The sequence below is a fragment of the Echinococcus granulosus genome, assembly GCF_000524195.1.
Source record: "Echinococcus granulosus chromosome Unknown EG_S00004, whole genome shotgun sequence".
Lineage (NCBI taxonomy): Eukaryota > Metazoa > Platyhelminthes > Cestoda > Cyclophyllidea > Taeniidae > Echinococcus > Echinococcus granulosus.
Window position 1 is genome coordinate 420,892 of NW_020170384.1, and position 21,834 is coordinate 442,725.

General features: G+C 41.6%; 2 protein-coding genes across 2 annotated transcripts in view; one reads left to right on the plus strand and one right to left on the minus strand. All coding sequences in view use genetic code 11, as the record gives it.

Moving 5' to 3' along the window:
• Window positions 1-1,968: 1,968 nt before the first annotated feature.
• Window positions 1,969-19,710, plus strand: EGR_01042 (hypothetical protein; the record flags this gene model as incomplete). The annotated part of the gene is made up of 11 exons (XM_024490291.1): window positions 1,969-2,028; window positions 3,475-3,588; window positions 3,757-3,876; window positions 4,529-4,609; window positions 4,752-4,847; window positions 5,057-5,185; window positions 5,822-6,159; window positions 7,350-7,455; window positions 8,623-8,761; window positions 9,881-10,088; window positions 10,764-19,710. The coding sequence occupies 11 exons, from the start codon at window positions 1,969-1,971 to the stop codon at window positions 19,708-19,710; spliced, it is 10,338 nt and encodes a 3,445-aa protein (XP_024355110.1).
• A 1,110-nt stretch (window positions 19,711-20,820) lies between these two features.
• EGR_01043 (Transitional endoplasmic reticulum ATPase) overlaps window positions 20,821-21,834 on the minus strand; it is a gene marked incomplete at both ends in the record, with an annotated part of 3,374 nt that continues 2,360 nt past the window's right edge. Inside the window, one exon of the mRNA XM_024490292.1 lies at window positions 20,821-20,886. Within this exon, the coding sequence (XP_024355111.1) occupies window positions 20,821-20,886 (66 nt within the window). The remainder of the gene's footprint in view (window positions 20,887-21,834) is intronic.

Here is a 21,834-nt window from a genome sequence, read left to right on the forward strand (position 1 = left end):
ATCATAAAAGTGGAGTAATCTAAACTGTAACTCGTGGCGCATGAGTCGCGACACGCAGAGGCTTCACTCACCCCGTTATGTTGCATGAACTGTGAAAATCCACTACGTAAAGGCACAAACGCACACATTCACCACCATATCAGAGGTATGCACTACTCACATGCCACTTCAGTCATTGGCTGGTGCGCACTTGAGCACGTACTGCCTTCCAGGAAAGCTGGTTCTCTCTTAAAATCCCTCCAGACAATATAGAGCTTCCATTTCTCTCAAACACTCTCTTACGCGTCACTGCTCATAGCAAACTTGTATCGTCTCGGCAGTGCATACTTTACTTTGACAACATTTCTTACCTCTGACCGTGTAGTCGCAGAAATCACGAGCAGCAATGTCCGGAGGTTAGAGTCCTTACCTTAAAGTGTTCATATTCATTACATGTGCATCTGACTATTAAGCTTCTATTTTTTTGTGCTTCGGGTCTCTTTACGATTTAAAATGGGACAGTCGCCTTTGTCTACCAATTCCATTTGCATATTGAAGTTTCACGACAATCTCAATCTTGTTGTTTACAATACTTCACTTTGTAAAATTTCTTACGTGTTCTCAATTATCTAAAAATTGTGAGGTGTTGTTAAACTTTAAGCCTTTGTCGATGCGTTTACTTGGGGTCCGTTTTAATTGTTATTCGCTTCACTATGTTCAGTAATTTTGAACCCCTAATTTTCTTTCGGCCATTGACTGCTACTTTGAATATGGTGTGAATTCCATGCCTCTAAAGATGAACGGCCTTCCTATTAATCGCCTAGTTATACTTTGTTAATAATTCATAACTCTAAATTTGCAAATGCCACTAATGTAGTCTTAGGTAGAAGCCTTCGTAATGGAAAATAAATTTAAGTCCACCACGTCGCCCCCATGTCTAGTGTCCGGGGTGGCCTGCGTTTGGTTTGTGTTTACAATCACCTTAATCTGGCGGTGTTAACGGACATCCAATTTACCTGAACTAACAGTAGCTTTGGTTCTTGTATAGGGCATATTTAGGACTAGTTTAAGTGTAAAAAAACACAAATTTAATCCCAGGAGGTCTTCAGCACAATAACAAAATGGAAATCGGAAGATCATACGGTGAAAATGTCCAACTTACGACGGCAAGACCTCAGGAATCATCCTTAATATACATTACAACCACTAGAAGTAATCATCCACATTTTAGATCCGACAAAAACACTCACTCAGAACATCATTTCTATAAGTGGTCGATTTAACACATTTTTAAAATAGTCTTCATTTGCAGCCAAATATAAAAAATTAATGCAGTTTATTAATCAGGAAGCAAAATGGATATAAGTGGTCCATAAAAATAATCACATTTCCAGAGAGCAACACTATTATTACTAACCATTCGAGATCCACTGCCTCTTTGTGTTGCATTTCTGGTTTTGATTTCTCTGATTGATGGAGGTAAAATCTAGTTACTTTGATTTCAGTAGTTTAACACTCAAGTTATGGTTAAAGCAAAAACATCTGGTAAATTTATCCTTTGCTTTTATTCTTATTTGGCAGTTATGGAATTGGAGCACCTGTTCGCCGACTCCACAAATATTTGCATTTTTTTCAGTATTCCACGTTGAACTGCACATTTGCGGTAGTAACATTCCCAGGTGTTTAATTCACTCATTGCTATTTTTGGTGATTTTATGATTCACCAAGATCAGCAGGCTTCTCATGAAAGCTTGACTCATTTGTATTTCTCATAAGACCGATTACTTATGTGCAGTTTTAGACCCAGTTCGCATTAACCAAATGTAAGCAAGCAACATCTTTCTCGGTACTGGCAGTTTACACTGACGATGCGCAATTTTTTAAGCATCCAAAACATTTGCGTCTAAGTTGAAACCACAAATCTCACCAGTTTTTTACACAATTTAAATTTATCAAACGATGTTTGCAGATTAATTTTGTTAATATCCCATGCCCTTTCCGATTTTTGCAGGAGTTTCGGCCATTGATCGCGAATTGGTTGATTACAAGGTGAGCTGGAACCTAGCAATACCATCTTATGCGATTCTATCGGTGCCATGTATAGTCAACTTTAGGGTCTAAACTTTCTATTCGGAATTTAACTGTCACTGGGTGGTGCGGATCGGATAGGGTGGCAGCTCGATGCCTAATAGGATATAATGAGCTCTCAATTCCATTTGGCTCGTCACTTGCTCACCCTTATTCTTTACTAGAACGTAGATTTATTCAGAGTAGATTTTTTGTCCTTAGGCAATACAGTTAGATAAAGATATTATGGATTTAATGTAATGCGAAATTATTCAAAAGATGTTAAGGCAGCTTAGTATTGGCCAAATTATTTGAGTGGAATAATTACCTGACTCTAAAAGGCGTAGTCTAAAAACCGTGATTAGCATGCCACTCTTGTTTGTTCTGTGTGAATCAGTGAGATTAAAGGTAGATTGCGGGGAATTGCTTGACAGGTTTATTTCAGAATGCTATTTCGATTAGTGCACACCAAGTAAACCTAGTCATAAGTACGCGCGAGCTGAAGTTAAGCTCCATGTGCTGCCAGATTTGCCACCCGTGGCCCTTTGAAAAAGTGGCATTTCGTCTAAGGACCTCACCCTACTAAACTCGTTGTTGTTGTTGTGTTATTTTTGACCTCCACTGACATTTTTAATTATTTCTTAAGGAGTAAAGGCGATTAGTATTTATCTGTAGCATTGTAAAGCCAGCACTTACTGCCAATATCGTAGAATTCGGTGACACTGGTCTGTCTCAAAACGAATTAAGTTCTTTTCATTCTAATTATGAGAGTTAAATAGTACTCTAGTCTGCTCCATGAACCAATGTGCATCCTAATAATATTCCAGTCTCAGATTCGTAAATAAATTGTTACCTTTGGAACTTTCACATTGTCTGAAAGAGTGGTAGAGAAAGCACGTTAATATGAGGACGTCAGTGGTGACAGCACGCCCTTGGTGGAGGGAGGGATGAAGTGGTTAGGCTCAGCGCATTGCATTGGCGATTGGGCGCGCCGGCATGTGTGTTCCATGCCAGCTCTCAGTGTCAATCAACTTGACGTTTACGGGCTGCTCTCTCTGCTTGAGGATGCCAGATCAATTGTGGGGAGCTCTAAAACGCGTTTAGGGCGCTCTGCTTGGCCTCATCCTGGCGATGTCTATGGCATTTTGATCTTGCAAAAGTAGTGCTAGACATTCTGTCCTTTTCCGAAAAACAAATATACCTCCTCTCACTGAACTAAGCTTATCTTTTTTAATTACTGTTAATCGGCTGGGTTGATCTTACACAAAATCTCCCTCATCATGTTGTTTATTCATTGCTCAATGTTAGGATACCAGAATTTGATCGTAGAAATTAAATGGCTTCCAGTGGAGGTTACTCCCTGAATGGTCGTAGAAGTTAGTCTTAAAATTATGTCGTAAAAATAAGATTTGTAACATTGCTTTTCAGCTAGTGGCGAGTGATCTCAAGGTTGGAGTGAATCACTTAGCTCTTGACGAGGAGCGCATTCGACAAGAGCAATTCTTTGAAGGAATTCGCGATCTTCAGCAGCGCATTTCTCAGGTCACCCTCCCAATATTTTTTGAATTATCTTAACACACCCCCAAAATATCTTTAAAATGTGCAAAGTGTGAAGGATAAACTAGTTATTTCGGAAAGTTATTTGCCAGCTTAGGCGCATAATTCTCATTCACATGGCATTAAGATTAAATCATTGGATTTTTGTCACAGAATCCAAATTATCAGGAACGATACGGTGATGAAGTGGAGAATTTGAAAAACGGAATTCGACTGAACGCCGATGTTCTCAGCTACTTGAAGAGCATTACCAAACTCGAAGTACCACTTACGGTTAGTGAAGCGTTTGGTCGGTCTATTCAAATATGCATCCTGTAAATGTGACGTTGATAGTGTTAAAACATAGAACAGAACTTGACTTTTGTTGGAATTCATGTGGACTAGAAAGTAAGTCTAATTTTTTTGACGAACAGGCATGCTTTGGCAGGTGTGTCACTTCACGGACCAAGTAGTAGATGTTCTCAGCAAAATTTACCTGAATAGACCATTTCAAATTGGTATTCGCTTCCCGTCTACACTGTGCAGAGCTGTGAATAAGCGCAAATAATTAATCGTTCACTAAGAACCCACACGAATTAAACATTATCTGTATCAAAAACTTCTTCATTTCGAAGGGTACCGTGCAGCTGGAAAACAAATGCCCGATTGAATGATTATTTTATTCTCTTGAAGTTGTTATTGGCATCAGTGGGTGAGTTGAGCAGATTAATCACATAGTAACTTTCGCAAATGTAATCACTTTCGTGGACTTTTATCACCGACAATCTGTCTTTAGAGGCTACTTTTTTAATTACCTGCAAAAATTGGGGAATCGGCCTCTCGATCAAGCGGAATTGTAGACGCGTTCATGCAGTTGTAGCGATCGCAGAGATTTGTTTAGACTGTAGAAAACTTTACTTCGAATACATCGAATGCTGCATTTCAGGATCTGACAAACAAGCTCACGCAGGCTGCAATCGACGCGAGTTCTCCTAAGGCTGCATCCCAGGCTGTTTTTGCTAATAAGGTAATACATCTGCTACAATATCTCTTATTTGTATGGTGCCACTAATTTATTGTCATTTTATGTTTCTCACCCATTAGCATTAGTGTGTTGTGTTTGTGGCTACAATACTCCTTTGCATTGAGTGCGCAATTTGGTGTTTTAGGCTCTCACGGAAAATGTTAACAGCTGCTGGGAGTATATCGCTCAGTTGTCTTTAATCACTCAAGCCCATCTTAAGGACGCAGCCTCTTATCAACAGGTTTGCATTTTTCTACAAATGGCTAAGTGTTACTAGTTCACGACTTTCAGGCTTTTAACTTCAAAACATCGTAATGTACGAGACCGCGCGTCAGTTTCTATGCATTTCATGCCATTATCCGATTGAATTTGAATCTGGTCATTAACGTACAATACTTCCCCCATACAAATTTCCTAAGATAAATACCAAATATGCTTTTTTAATGCTAGTTTCACCACATGGCCAATGAGGTTGATGCCCACATCGACAAAATGATCGGACTAGCGGAAATGAAGATGGTTCTCTTTGACCCTCAAGGGACTGTCGATGAGTCCACTTTGCTTGCCAAAGAACTCGAGGTTGGCTCTCTTCTACCACCAACATCTTCAACGCTATTTTTTTCAACTGAACTGGTCTTGTTCACGTTAAAAATCCCGTATGGTGCGGGCCTGGTGACTGTTAGGGTGCGGTATGTATGCAAAGAATAGGTAGGGTGGAATTGTCTTTGGATGTTTCATTTTCAGTACTACTAAGTAAGTATTACTGAAATTGAACCTCTTCCTTATACTTAAATCTTATGTAGGTATGGTATTTTCATTACAGTGATATAAGTAGAATGACTTAACACCAGTCCTACCTGCGCATGAAATTTTCAAAGCTAGTTTTTGATAGCATTGCAATTTAAAGTGAGCTTGACAACTGCTAAATTGCCAGGGATTATTCTACTTTGAAAGTGTACATAATTTAAATCGAAGATGCGGTATGATTTTCTATTCAAGATGTACTCTTTCTAAACCAGGACGCGTCAAAATAGCCTAACAAATCAGTTTTAACTAAAGTTTGAGCCTCTATAATGCTGAATGGACGCTTTAATAACACGATGCCGGAAAGGAAAGAAATGTTGAAGAATCACAAAAACCCCTTGCATTCTTACCGATAAAAGATTTGACAAATGACTCACGATTGTTTTAGTAAATCTGTTTTTGCGTTTACAGGCTGATCACGTTGAGTTGGCACGCACGTGGGAGCAGACATGTCAACTCACTGACATGGCGCGCCACATGAAGCCTCTGCAAAATCGTCTATCCCGAGTCGTGTGTGGACGAACCGTGGATGCGCCTGAGAACGCAGCCCAACAGGTTGTCATGGTGAAGGCGCTGATCGACTTCTCAGGACCTGACTTCGCCATACGAAAGGGCGAGGAGATGATCCTAATGAACAACGAAAATCCCAACTTTTGGCGAGTGAAAACGATCTTCGGGGAGCGTGAAGTGCCCTCCCTTATTTTCGCCGCAATAGGCCCCAATCAAAATGAGGTGTTTAGGGCAAACAGGTAGGAGCCATTCCAAACGGTTATTAGTAATACCTTATTCATTATCATCATGCACTACGTAAAGTGGTTTAAGATCAGGAGGAAAATTCGTTTTCTAGCGCGCAGATATAGTTGATTGCACTGCTTTGTTGAGAAATTGTAGAAACGCGCTAACCACGATTTCTCAGAAATCACATGATGCTTAACCGTCGAATTACAATAAAGAAAGAGATCAAAGGAGTATTTTCCGGTTGTAGCACGTGACCTGCAGAAACCTGTAGTGGCATGAACATCAAACTTAGTGGCCTGTCACAAGTGCATTGGTGTACCTGATTCTCGAATTTCCTAAAATAAGGTATTTTTAGCCTTCTAGTGGGATCGGTTCGGTGGCATATGTGGAGCACCACTTTAACCCGTCGAAGTAGACCATGCATTGAACTGGGGCGCATGACCCTCGTTAATCCGAGCTTCGAACAGAAGTAGGGTCGTACTCCACAAAAACATAAATAACCACTATTGCTAGAAACAACGCAATTAATTTTTACGAAAACTTGTTTTGTGGTTTGCAGGCGGATTCCCTGCTTCCCCAGAGTGTTTACTATTCTTCTTTATGAATTCAAAGAAATAATTTAATTGTGCTAAGCCTGACTACTCTCTTACTTTTAAGCCTTACGGCTATGTTTTGAAGTTACCGACCAAACTTTGATCCTATGGAAGGTCATTCACGTCACTGAATAGCTGATTAACAGCAAGTGTGACAAATTGCACCACTCAAATGAGTCTTAGGCTCTACCCAGACCACGATAGAGGCGTTTGTAGTCGAGGGTAATCCACTTTCTGATATGCACAGATTAAAGCAAGAAGGTGTAATGTGGCATTATTAACACCAGAAGCTGAAATCTGTCCATAAACATTTATGGTTCTGAACGTATAGTACTTCTCTTAGCCCATTATTGTACGCATATACTAAGTAGATGGTGCATGTTTGTTTCTTTGAAAATGAAGTGACCTAAATATTGGCATGTATTTCAAAATCTCAGCCTAAACAGATAGGCTGGTTTATTAGCTATAAGATCCGTTCACAAGTGGTTCTATAGCCCTAATGACCCACTAGACACGTGGTTCTACGAGGTTGAGTAAGGGGCGCCTCAATTCAAAATTAGCCAAATAAACAATACACATTTATTATCTTTCTTTGTAACATTCGTTAGCCTCCAAAAAAAGTGTGTCTCCAATTGGAAGCGCGTTTTGGAGCGTACAAAGGGCAGGCTGGTGAAGTACTACGCCACTCTCTTTGAGCGCTGCTGCCAAAACGATGTAGGTTGAATGTGCTGTAATGTGTAACTGCGTATTTTGACTCCCTTTTAATAAAATTTAGCTTTATCTCAACTGTGCGGGTCATTAAAACCAAACAGAGACTCTTGTGTCCATAAAATTAATTTAAAATTTCTCTGATTTTTTAACAATCTTAGCATGCATTTGCGTACTTATCTCAGCGTTTACTTAATCCCTAAAAGACCTTACCATCGGCACCTATCACGTGTTAACCTTTCGAAAGTGCAAATGTTAGTAAATGATTATGTTAACCGTATCAACAAAAGATTAGTCTCTTGCGCCACCATTTTGCACTCTCGGTTTTCGGAGAAGTAACCGCGGAGGCTGTGAACCAAAACAGAATCACTACAGCCGGCATCATCAGTGGTACCCGCATAAATGACTCTGAAATGGTTTTACCATTCAAATGCCTTGCGCGACCAAGCTTTGCATCAAGTGCTATGCTCAAGGTCTTTAATGGCTATCCACAGAATCCTTCGTCACTTCACGTTGTTCCATTATTAGTGTTGACCGGCGTCCCGATTGCATGATGTTTGGAGAAGCTCATGACATTTACAGTGGCTAATAAGAACAGTTTCGGTTTGCCTCACTACTACGTGTAGTTCTGCCATATTAGCATGTCCTTCGATCTGTAGTTGCAAACTGGAACTCAACTTTTTTGACTTAAACACTTCTCGTAGATTCGGAGAAATCCTTTAATAGACTAGTTTCCAACTTAGGATATTATAAGTCGATGTTTGGAAGTGATATCAGCTAATTTTTTGGCAGAATTTTCTTCCTGTGGAAGTGATTTTACTTATCCGGATGTTTTTCATAACTTTAAAATGGGTTGCCTGCCTGGGAAGTTCAGATGTTAAATTTATTTTCGTGTAAAAATAACTCCTCGGTAGCTTGATTTTAGTAGCTAATAAGACTTTAAAATGTAGGATGTGCAGCCCTAGCTTTATATTATCACATAAAGCTTGAAAATACTTGATACTTTTAACGGAAATACCCGGAAAGGATCGTGAAGTATATTCCAGCCTTAACAAATGAGGATTCGCGCATCCCATAGTTGGAATTAGTCAACTTGCTCAATGAATGTGCGGTAGCAACAGGATATTTTAAGGTATTCCACATGGAAATTACTCAATGTACCTCAAACTGCAGGTGGTCTACTTTGCCCACGAAGACGAGATGAACGCCTTCCTCGACGATGTTGACAGCATTCTGATCGCGCCCAACTACGATAGCGGGATTCTCCATCGCGCATACGACAAGTTCACTAACACTCTGATGCTTCTTTCACGTAGGTTTTTTAGCTACTCTAGTCGCTTGCATGACTTATTTGTACTTTTACTAAAGAGAGCACTCAGAAGGATAATGGCCTAGAAATGGTCTTCTTAACAAATAGTTATTACATTGCCGTCTTTGTGTTATATTTGTAGCTAATCTTCCTATCCTGAAAAAATGAGCAACCGTTTTGATATACTTATTTAACACATAGAGCACCTTTTCATGCAAACATAATGAGGCTAGATGATGCAAAGGAATAATTCTTATAATAATATCGCACTTATAGGCATCCACACATGCGCTTGCCACTTGTTTAATGTATGCATCACGCCCCCATATTTTTTGGCACAGCCATAGAGACGTACTTGTAAATCTGGTTAAGAAAAACTATTTTTGATGGGGAGTTCGTTGGCCAAATTTCAATTTGTGCAGTCCTTTAACTAAAGGGTATGTTATATCGCCATTCAACCCTAGAACGACAACGAATTTCTACTGTAGGTAGGGTTTGGTCTCGGTGTGATCATGGTGTGTGCCTGAAATATGACTTGATAAAAAGATTAGCAAGTGAGCTACCACTTGAAAATATGACTGAATCAGAGCTCAAGTAGTGTGGGTGGACTGAATCATGGACTATTTTTGCACGATTATAAAAACGCACAATTTCACGAACGCCTAGACAGCGATAATTGATGGGTCATGCTTTTTCAAGGCCGAATAGCAGAGGGATATGAACGCTGCGATGACTTTGGATTAGCGCAAAAAGTCTAGAACCGTGGACCTGGACCTGGAATGCACAGTGGGCTATGAATTCACTAATGTAAATGTTTTTCAAAGTCTCGACAATATTTCGTTATCCCTAGGTCCACGAAATGTCAGGAGGTTGGGAACATGAATGGCAGGTGTCCAAAATGACTCTGTTGTAGTGTACATTGTAACTATGTTAGATTTGCACGCATTAACCCTCTATATAAAGGTCGGTACGCTCAGTGTCACACAAATCCGGCGTGAGGAGCATAATACGCCACTTCAAATTAATGAATAATTGAAACTGAGTCGATGCATACCAAGGGGTCAGTAATTTGTTTACAATGTCTTCACTGTTTAAAAATACATTTTTGTGGTACGCTAATAGCCAATCGGCGACCTCCGCGTGGTGCGGTGGCACTCACTGAGTCGGACATCCGGGTTCTTCACACACCACTGCGCTTGATACTCAACCATGCGGCCCGCATGGATCAAGTTCAGGCACGAGTCACCATGACTGCTGACGAAGTGCAACGCTACCTCAAATCTGTCGAGGATGAGCGTCAACACATCCTAAACGAGATCACCCGCATGGAGTAGGTCTCTCTCCAGAGAAAGAATTTTAGTGTGAAATATTCAAGGAATTAGGAGTAATTTAAATTGACTGTCTCATGCTAATTTAAAGACAAACTCTAGATTACCACTAGAGCTGTCGAAGAGGTATAGTCAAACATTTCGAATCTAGTATAATCAATGAAGCATTAATAAAATAGTTGTTATTGATACCTTTTAATTACTGATGCTGTTTATTAACGCCAGAACAGGTTATGCTCATACAGGGACAATTCTCCAAAGTTTTGACATCGTTTTTTTTCGTCCTCCAACACTTTCTCATTCGATAAATGTGGTTTTTCGGTTGTTTATAAAGACTCTTAACAGTTTCTTTGAATCCTAGGGGTATTGTTCTCAAATCAATGCTAGATACCATTAAGCATTTAAGACAATATATCTAGAAGAAAACAAAACCTACTGCTTAAGGTCTTTCACGTTCCCTGAAACAAGTGATTTCTCAATAATTTTGGCGTTTTCGTGCTAGTAGGTGGCATTAAATATTGAAATGTTGATCAAGTAATCGGTTCACTTTCTGTCCAAGTGGTTACCGACTACTTCCTTGAAAAATCGTGATGGTTTCATATAAATAACGCCTGGATTTTTCAATATATTTATTATCTGCATACTGTGACCGTAGACTTAAATATGGTTCTTTGTAGGCAGTTGCAAAAGGAGAAGGAAAATCAACTGAAGAGTTTAGCAGATAGAATGGCAGACTGGAAGAGCAAAAGAAAGGCCTTTGATAGGATCATCAGCGACTACACCTCCGAGCCCATCGATGATATTCTAAAACATTTTCCTTCCACCCGCCTTGCAAAACCAAATGTGATCGAAAACGACTACCGCAGTTCCACGGACCGCGATGAAACCGATACCTACGAACCTTCGAATAAAGTCCGTAATGCCAAAATTAGTAGTGAGAGCTCCTCCCTTGATTATGGACAAGTGGCAAAGCAAATGGTAACCTCACACGCTCGTTCCAAGCCAAGTGGAATGAAGTTCGCGGGTGTTGTGACTCAAGAACGTACTGATAGCAAGATCCCGACTGACAACTCAATGCGTCTAAAGAGAAGTGCCAGCACCAATGATCTTCAGACCCAAATTTTCAGGGTCACAACGAGCACATCAGCACAGTGCGATGGGAACGCTGGTATATCTGAGTCGAACGTTGTTTACAACACAGAAGCAAGACGACAAACCCTCCTTGGTAGCCATTCCAACTCTGTAGCACGGTTGAAAGCTGAACTCAATACTAAGAATGAAAAATATCAAAATACCACTGATGTTCAAGCGCAGATTATCCGGGTAACGAAAAACGCCGCTTCACAAGTGGGAGTACGTGTGATGCCAAAGGCGATTGATCTCTCTCGTGTGGACATCGATAATCTCGGCCTGGAGGTACAAAACAGTAGTGAATTAACCGGACTTGGCCTTCGTGTGGGACAAGTTTTATGTCCGGTAACTGTCGGAACGTCGGTGGATTTATTCGAAGGTCCCGGAGTGCAAGTTATGGGTATTAACGACGTTGACTCTATTAATCTGCAATTGAGGGACTCCGTGGCCCATGCAACTACAGATGCCCGCAAAAGACTAAAGGTTCGTGATGTACAGGCGCAAATAGTCTCAAGATCTAACAGTCCAGCCACAGCATCGATTCGAGAGAATCTTCTCGGTGATACTCGGGCCAGAGAAGCCTTGCATCGTGATGTTCAAGCGCAGATTGATATTGTGAACAAGGCTGTGAAGGTACAAGCCGTGGCGGTGATGGAGGTTGTGAATATTTCTTCACAGAAACCAAAGAAACGAATGGTCGAGGGTGCAACCACATCATTCTGTCTTTTGCCTGAAAAGTGCACAAAGAGTATGGAACTTACGACAAGTGAGCCTTCAACTTCTACTGTCATGACCCAAATTAGTTGTCTTTTGCATTCTCGGGGAATCCACACAGATCTGGAATCGTATCTTTCTGACTATAAAAAACGGAATGGGATCATCTCAGAAACGTCTGATTTGTGCGCACAGAAGCAGTATATTGGAAAAGTCATGAACAGGGAATCACAATTTACTAATTCTGTGACAGGAAACAAAGTGTCTCATGGGAATTTGAAATCCAGCGATGCTGAAACGCTTATATGCAAAGTGGTACACGACACCGGTACCCAAGTTTCGTCAAAGCTCGTTCCAACGGAGGTAACCTTGAGTAAGATTAAGACGAAGAACATGGAAGTCTCGTTTGTCAATCCACTGCGTAAAGTCGATCTTGATGTACCAGTTGATTCACTCATTTGTCCTGCTGATATGAATTTCCGATCTGAGCTTTATGAAGGAAGCGGCTTCGAAATAGCTGACTACAGCGGCTTAAGTAACATCCTAGTCACGCACGATGGTTCGATTGCTAGGGGTTCCGTGGTACTGGACGAAACTTCGGTTGATAGCGGAGATTTACAAACCCAAACCGCCGGCAAATTGAAAACACAAGCAGCAATTGTATTACGAACAGATAAAACAAAAAGTGCCATAGGGGAGGTTGTTGTGAGTTCAAAATACGTTCCAAAATTGAAATTTGTGGCAGCAGATATTGCAGCTCCTTCGTTTCATACACCACAAACTCCAACATCTGACTTACAGACACAAATTTGCGACACGATTCGACCAACAGATGCTAATAAAAAGTCCAAAGACTTGAATGTTAATGCGACCGACTTTACTCGAAGGCACAGTATGGTGGAACACGATTACTCAACTAAGTGCAAACTCAAAACGCAGACAAATGTCATTAATATGAGTGACCAAAATATTCAGGTGATTGGTGAGGTAGTGTGCCCTAGATGCCATCAAAGATATCGCGAAATCCAGATGCAGTTCGACTCCGATTTTAAAGCTGATAAAACTAAAAAGTTTTCAACCCAGACGCAAATTTGCAACGTCGTTTCGGATATTGGCACACAATCCAGAGCAAAAGAAATGTGCGATGGGCACACAGCTCAACAGAGGAGCCCAGTATTCATCGATGCTGATATGCAGGTCGCCGTAGAGCTAGTACCAACGGAGATTTCAATATTACGATGCGACATTGAAAATATGGAACTGGAACTTGAGGAGGAGAGTGGTAGCAGTGCATACAAAGTACTAATGAAGTCGGTGGCATGTCCAGCAAAGGTGAAGGTGAAGCCACACCTAGTGGAAGGTTCGGGTGTGCATATTGTCGGAATAAATAACGCAAGCAAGATTGGGGTTACTGTTTGTTCTGATACCACGAGTGATACAAAAAGAAATAATAGCCTTGCAAACGGCATTGATAGTGATGCGTATGGGGAGCTGCAGGCATCTGTTACCTTTGAACCTCCTGTAAGGACGATAAGTCTTTATCAAGGGGAACAAAATCCCAGCAAGTCAACACAGCAAAGCCCTATTCGGCTGATACCGCGGAGACTAGAAAGCCAAAAATCTGTGTCATCAGATACGGTCACTCAAATTTTCTCAGTAACCACAGATGCATCAGTGCAGGTGGGAACGCAGCTTGTCCCTCAGGCCATTGGAATCTCACCAGTGCATTTGGAAAATATGGTGGTCTCGATGACAAGTAAAAGCAGAAAGAGTGACCAGACTCTGTCCGCATCGACACTGCTATATCCCGCCCAGGTTGAACTAAAAGGCAGGCTCATTGATGAACAGAGTGGTATTGAAGTTGTTCCGTTGGAACAAGTTAAAGTTTTAAACATGAGTCGTTCAGAAGTGGATCCTTTGGTCCATTATGCGCACCCTTCGAGTAATTCGGATGCCATTACGCAGATTGAGACGCAAATACCAGAAAGCAAGAAGTCGAACCTCCTTCCGGCCAGTCTTGTGATGGGAACCGGCCAATTCGATGGTCGTCGCAGGACTCCTGAGTTCGCGTCCCAATCTCTTGTTTGCAAGCTTCTTTCTGATGCAAAGGAATATCAGGATTTGACCATTCGGCTCAAGCCCGTGCCCAAAATGAGCTCTGAATGCATTGGCGATGGAGCGACGCAGCACCTTGGATATGTGGCAGTTGAAGCAAAGACACAGAATGCAGTCATGACAACACAAAAATTGGGCGAAATCTACCTTCCTGTTCAAAAGACACCCCCTTCAGACATACAGCGGTCTGTTAAAGTTCAGGTTGGTACAAAGCTAGTTCCCAAAGCGCTTAAGATTTGTCAGATACCTATCACAAATCTTAAACTAGAATCCACGTCTCCTTCACTGAAGGGAAGGCAAAGCTTCTCTCTTCAGGCTGCCCGATGCCCAGCAGAAATTACTATGAAAACAGAACTTTGTGAAGACAGTGGGATTTTTATTTGCTCACTTGATCAGTCAGAAGAAGCTGAAGTTGGAATGTCTAGTGAACCGGTACACACTTTGGACACCCCCCGAATGGTCAGTGGGGAGCAATTAAGTAAAAAAATTAATTTGGTTTCTGGTTGTTGGAGCAGTACGGCAAACGATCGAGCTCCACTGCTTGAAAGTAAATCTATGCAGAACGCTGTCATAAGGCTGCCTGTTGAAGGAATTCAGGCTACTTCAAGCAATCTGTTCTCAAATGAAAGTAGTCTAACGTTGCAAGCAGAAACTATTCTCAGACCAGAATGTAATGATTCCTTCAATCAAAAGAACTTGATTCCCACCAGCGACCCAAATCCGCAGCTTAAACTTGTAGCGGTTAATGCGAGCACTCAAAGTACTTCAAAATCTGTCATGGAAGCTGTCAATGGATCTCCAACGCCATATCGACAATTGTCCGCAGCAAACTCTAGCATGGCCAGCCTTCTTGGGCCAGATATGAATGATCATGGAATTCAGGTTGGTGTAAGACTAGTCCCTACTAGCGTTGAGATCAAACCAATAAAAGTGGAGAATATGGAGGCTGTTTTGACAAGCAAAACTACCCGAAGTTCCAACGATATTGACGTCAGTGCTATTCTTTGTACCTCTGGTATCCACTATAACGAAGTGCTAGCTGAAGCCTCAGGAGTTCACGTTGTCCAGATCGATAACGGCGATGATATCTCCCTTAATTACTGTGGCGATCGCTTTACAACCAGTAAAATTGTAAGGAAAAATGGTGAAATTGCCAGTTCAAGTGCTGATGGAAACAGATCTTGGATGGAACATGGTGTCTTTTCAAAAACGTCTGCTAATTACTTACAGCCCTCGAAATACGACAATCCAGATTTCAAAGCACACGAAAGTGGCGAATTTGTAACCGCGCTGCGAGTCAAGGATGCACAGTATTCGGCAGAGCACAGTCTTGTTAGCGGTTTTATGCAAGACAAAGTCAGTTTGAATGGGAAAGTTGACTTCGTGTATAGTCATATCGAAACTCGTGACAAGGACGTCCAGGTTGGCCTAAAACTCGTTCCTAAAGCTGTCACAGTCGAATCAGTTAGAATGGAGAATTTTAACGCTGTGAATGAGGGAAAAGAAATGGGTGATGTAGAGCAAATCAGTGCTAGTGCAATGTTGTGCTCAAAACCAACACAATATGACGAAATTTTGACGGAATCAAAGGGAGTCACTGTTCTTCCAATCGAAGCAGCTAAAGATATTCAAATTGCACATGAGAGGAAAACATACCACGCCACGGTTGAACCAAGAAGAGATCTTAGCCAACAAGGATCCTACGCTGGCACACATGCAGACCCTAGTAATGCATATTTTGCAGGGCCACAGACCCGTATTCGTGTTCATCACACCCAGTTTTCCGCAAAAAGTGACCGTCAAAACATTGACCTTATTTGTGATAACAGTAGACCCAAAGTAAAGATTGATTGTACTACACAAGTTGGGGCCACTTTTATTCCCACTCAGATAAAAATGCAACAAGTGCGGCTTGACACGCAACGCGTACAAAGTCTGACCGGATCTTCAAGGACTGAAACCGTTTTATGCCCTACGGATATGAGCATCTTCCCTATACTCAATGAGTGCTCCGGTGTCCAAATAGCCGCGACCGAGTGCGTTTCTGAAATTTTAATCCAAATGGCTCAAGGACAATTTTCGACCGAAGTACTGAATGATTCACGTTCCAAGCAGATGTGTATTGCACTTAAGAAGGAATCGATCCCCAAGTCAAGAGAACTCTCCAGTGAGGTCATTCCACTTCTAAAGCCGACTGTAGGAGTTGACGAAACTCAGAGGACTGAGTCAATGAATCGAATGACAGGTTCAACTGCATGCACAATGAGCTCTAAATTAGTTCAAGTGGGAACCCTGCTCATACCTACAGGGATCACCATGGAAAAAGTGAAAGTGAATAATCTCGAAATTGAAGTACCATTGAGTCCTGTTAGAAGCGCTGAAGTAAGTGTAAGCGCGGTTCTTGCATCTTCCGCGACGGAACTGATATCTGTCTTAACAAGCGAATCGGGCATTCAGGTTGTCCCTATGTCCAAAGTTGATGCGATCGGAATTCACGTGAACGGAGAGAGGTATATAGGAACAGTTGATGCTTCCGCCTTTACACCATCCACAGAAACCTTCCAAAAATCTGGAGGTTTAGTTGACTCAAGCTCCACTTGTGCTCAGGATACGCAAAGGATAGTAATTCCCATATCAGGATCGAATATGATTAGCAGTACACCAAGAAACGTGGAAGGTTTGCTGCGGAAGAGTAAAGATTTGAGTCAACTTCACGAAGCACTCCACTCCGTTCAAACCAGACCGAGTCTCCGAGAGGCGAACTCTTTGTCAGTTCCTTCCTACTGTCGTCCTGGTCTGCTCCGAGTATCAGAACAACACACCACTCCTGTGACCGGGTTGATGACGATACCTCCCAAACGTCCTGTTGTGGAAACTAGAGACGATTCAGTGCAGGTTGGACTTAATCTTGTGCCCCAAATGGTTGAAGCTCGTGTTGTAAAGCCAGGTGATGAGGAGGCTGCACTGACCCAAATTCCAGGTATTACGGTAGCAGAATTTAAAGGTAACATGTCTGCTCGCTATAACAACACCGAGTACCAGGTGGAATTAGGCAGCGATGCTTCTATTCCTCTTGTAAATAGGCCTACTTCCCCTTATCGAGACAAATCAGTGCTTGAGGTGTCCCGTAAGTCATACATTGAGAAATCTATGTCTGGCATTCCAAAGATGCGTGAAACCTCCATTGGCCCAGTAAATAAACGTCTAATTTCATCGGCTTCCCAAGTGGGCACTCTACTGGTTCCAGTAAAGGTGTGTATGGACAAAATTGCTGTCGACCAGTTGGCTGTCGATATTCCGTTGACCGAGTGGCGAACAACAGATCTGAGCGTCAGCGCAATTCTCGCCTCGACTGCCACTGAAATGGTGCCGGTAATCACAGATACGACCGGAATTCAGATTATCGAAATGAAGGATCTTGAAGAGCTCGGAATCCAGGTCGGGGATGAAGTCTATGTCGCTAGTGTTGTGGCACCACCAGTAAAGTACGTGAATGCGGCCTATGGTCCTACAAGGGAGTTTGCTGTTGGAGCTAAAAGTAGCAATCGAAAACAGGAAGTTGTTTTTATCTCTGCTCCAAAGACAAATGAGACAGCTCATTTGACGCACAAAGCGAAAAACCTTCTAGACCAGAGTGCCGAATTACGAAATGTCCACTCCCTTCTAACATCTTCATCTTTCCAACCACGCTTACGCATTATGTCAAAAAGTGGTACTTCTATACCTTCGGCGGAAGGTATAAGTGCTCAACAGTCGACGACATCCAGGCCTTCTGAACATTCAATTTACACCTGCCCTTGTGGCCGTCAGTATGTCTCCGCTGACTCCAGTTGCCGTCCAATCACAGGCGTTTGCAACTCTCGCGACACACGTGGAGTCGTGGCGGGTAGATCAGAGTCTGCAACCGAAAAATCGAGAATTCAAGAATCCTACCATGTTGCATGTGAAGCTACTATCAAACCCGAAATGTTTTCAAAGCGTCTCACCGCAAATGTTCACACTTCATCCAACGATGTGAGATCTCAGTTCAATTCTGCTGTTCCGAGAGAGAGCTCTTCTGTGGGCGGAACTACTGATATGCCAGAAATGAATATCAACCAAGAAACTCAGCTTGTACCGGAGACCATGACTACCCGTGAAGAGCCACTGTTACGAGCGGGCACACACTGTACAGTAATGCATAGGGATTCACTCGCAATCCCCACTTCGTCGAAAGGAATATCAAGAGAGGGAGTCTATGTAACGGATTTAATTGAATTCGGGGATTCGCAAGCACATTTCGGTCACCAACAGGCTAACGATATGACTTTGGAAACACTGCGTGGTACAAATGAGGCTGCAACGATAAATCAAACCCCAAAACGCACTCATTCTGCTGATTCACGCCCGCAAAAGATGGTGGAGCATCTCTGTGTTAATTGCCAAAACAAATTGTTGCTGGCGGAAACCAGTACGGCAGAATCCCATGATTCAAATTCTGTTCAGGCGGCGATTATAATTAGACGAAGCTCTGATGTGGATCTTTTTGAAACCTCCCATTCCACTTCTATAACCGAGGCTTCGATCTTTCAACGCAGTTTCTTTCCAAGAGACTCGGGAAAACGTTTATCAGGATCATTCGAGTCTTTGGGGAGCCAGTTAATGACAACGAAATGCGTAATGTGTCATATCGACTTGACATCTGGCGACCTCAGTACGTCTATAAGAACAAGCACTTCTAGTCTTTTGGCCTCTGAGGCTGTGGTTAATACGAGTTTGAAGGAAGTTGCTAAGGCGTATGCGCGGATATGCCGGGCAACCGGGCAATTCGAGGATTCCGCTGAACCAAAAGAGCGTACATCTCTTTATCAAGCTTTGAAGCATAATCGAATAATTCAGGCTGTGATTGCGGACTATGAGAAGGATAAAAATAAGGAAGGATTATTCTTCATAGAGTCCAAGGAAATTGCCGATGTTGTAGCGACGACTGATAGGCAGACCAATTATTGTCCAAGTGAACCATCAACGTATTCTTGTTTAAAAAATAACACTTTGGTTAAAAAGGTTGTTGAAAGCTATAAGGCCTACAAGCACAATCAAGGCAAGGACAATTGCACGCAAACTGGACCAACACAACTAGTGGGAGTCACATTTGCTAGTAGTGATGTCCAGAAAGTTGCTGAGGTGGTAGAAGCATTCGAGAAATCGGAAGGACAAGTATCGTCGAAAGGGGGTCTCTATGCAAATCTTAAAGAAAATCCTATTATTCAACGAGTAATCAAGGAATACGAAGTCAGCAAAGGCGCATACGCAGCAATGGAACCAAGTATAATTAGAGCAGAGGCAGAACATTCTTCTACTGCTGCCTCAAAAATAGGAATTATCAGTGTTGATGGTCAGGTGGCGAAAATGGAATCGGAGCAATTCGCTTCTACGGATTCGATGACTCGAAGCAATTTCCCGATCATCAGAAGAATACAGAGGAGCAGAGCAAATGAGAATCTCATCTCTTCCTCAGTCAGCAGTGATTCGGACTATGAAGACAATGCTCAAAACTGGACGCCCACTCAACGCTCTCCTACCTCATCGGGGGAGCAAACCCGATTTGACGTGACCTGCTCAGCCCTCATAACACCGGAGACATGGGACAAGAAAGTCCAAGTCGACTCAACGTATCAACATTGATGCCTCCTATTATCATACCCCGAACTTAACTACCATTGGAAGATTCTATTTGTATCCTGCCTACTTTTTAAAAACACTTTCAAGGCCATTTTTTTCAAATAAATTTCTTTATACTGAATGACTGTCTTTAAATACCCATAGGGACATTCAAAACCACTCTTTTTGGATCAGTGCTAATGTATTAGCTGCACGTCATTGAATTTGATGGAATTTTTTGCCTTAGCATTTGACCATTTTCTTGATTTGCTTATCCATCAAAATGAATGCCGATATGTTCAAACCACCAAATCGGAAGGGGAAAATGTTACCGATTGAATGTTATAATGCTTACATAAGTTTGACAATATTTTCATGGAACTTTTGGAAGGAAATATGAAATAACTACATCAAATTCTAAAATAGCCACTGATAAGAAAATTTTTGGCCTAAGTTCGTAATTAAAAAGTGTAACTCTATGCGTGCATGGTCTTTAAAAGCTACATTAGAATTATACTATGTACAGTGTAAAACGTTGGTTGTTTGTTTAACCCCTGGTCTCGGTAAGGAGCTACTGCTGCGCTTCACCATTGTAAATTCACCGGGTGGGCAGGCTTCTGGATCATGTTAGTAGCCTCCCAGGCCTTCTCAATGCCAAATGTGTATGTTATGTCAAGGTATTATGTCGTCTTTCGTCTTTAGGGCACTCTTGGACAAATACGCTGAATTTCTTTTATAAGTAGCATCCATTATTTTTCAAATATGGCAACCAACTGGAAACATTAAGATTGGCTTCGACTCTACTTCATGCTCACAAACTATACTCCAATGACGTCTGAGACTTCGGCTCATGTTTGACAGAGAAAAAAATTAAAAGAATAGTAAATAGGATTTTAGAATTGCCTTTGCGACTATTAGGTAAATTTAACATGGCTTATTTTTTTCCAAATAGGTGATAATCGATGCATTTTTTATAAGTTAGTTCATTTGAGCATCCGATTTTTAAAGAAGTTTGAGCAAAAAGTATGCTAGGACAACTAGAGTAATCCACCAATCGGTCTGTGATAACATTGAAGTGGGCTTATTACAATGACAGAAGTGTTAAAAAAGATCTTTTCGCGATATAAATACAGGTTATTGACGAGTGCTATTGATGCTTTCGTGGAAGACACTTCTTCCTCTTTCAATCACAAACCGGATCTACAAAATGGATGATCTTTATAATTTTCTCCCAAAATTTTCTACTAATAATCATTACTACTCTTTTAATTGTCCCATATAATTAACAAGAAATTTGTCGACGCAAAGTATTACTGAGGTAGCTAAAGGCATGAGGTTTGGGTTAAAATAGCAGCTTATGCTACGAACCCTACGTTTACGCCTTCCACCTCTCAAAAAAAATTTTTTCAATTTTTCCCACTAAACATAAACAAGTAATTTTAGTTCAAGCGTGGAGAATGAGTAAAATAACCGCCCATTGAAGCCCCAGTTAATAAACCAAGACTCCTTCGAAACCTTTTAGTTGTCGTAGACTCTACAGTAATGCCATAATTTAATGTGGAATGCGAGAATTGAATGGGATGTCAGCTGAGAAAATGGGGCGACCTGACTATTTACATGCTTTGCAATTATGTAGACACAAAATTTCCAGAAAAGCGTAATTACGAGGATATATGCACTGGATTTTAAAAAATCCTTCGCGCATCTTAATAAGAAGTGGTCCAGGTTTCGTGAGAAATTGCGACTTACAAGGTCTCTTAGTTTTTTGCGCAGCCCATCCATTCGTATCGCTCTTCTTCATCTCTGCGATCAACTGCTGACATTTTTCACCCAAAAGGATTTTGAAATCATGCCGCTGTAACTTAATCGAGGAGGGGAAATGCTTTAATCATTCATGTGAAGAAACAGAATTGATGAATGCGGCTTATTAGTTCAGCTCCGGGTAAACGGAGGAAGGGATGAAAGTAGGGGCGCGATGATAGCCTGATGCCTTAGTATCTGAAGGGCTTCTACTGCTTCTCTTAATACTGGTTGAATTCACTCAGACAACCTCAGTGTACTTAGACAGGAGCATGAAACGCTTTCAATCTGACCTTTTTAAACATGCGGATATTTGATATAGCTGGAGAATAAAACAACGGTCAGAAA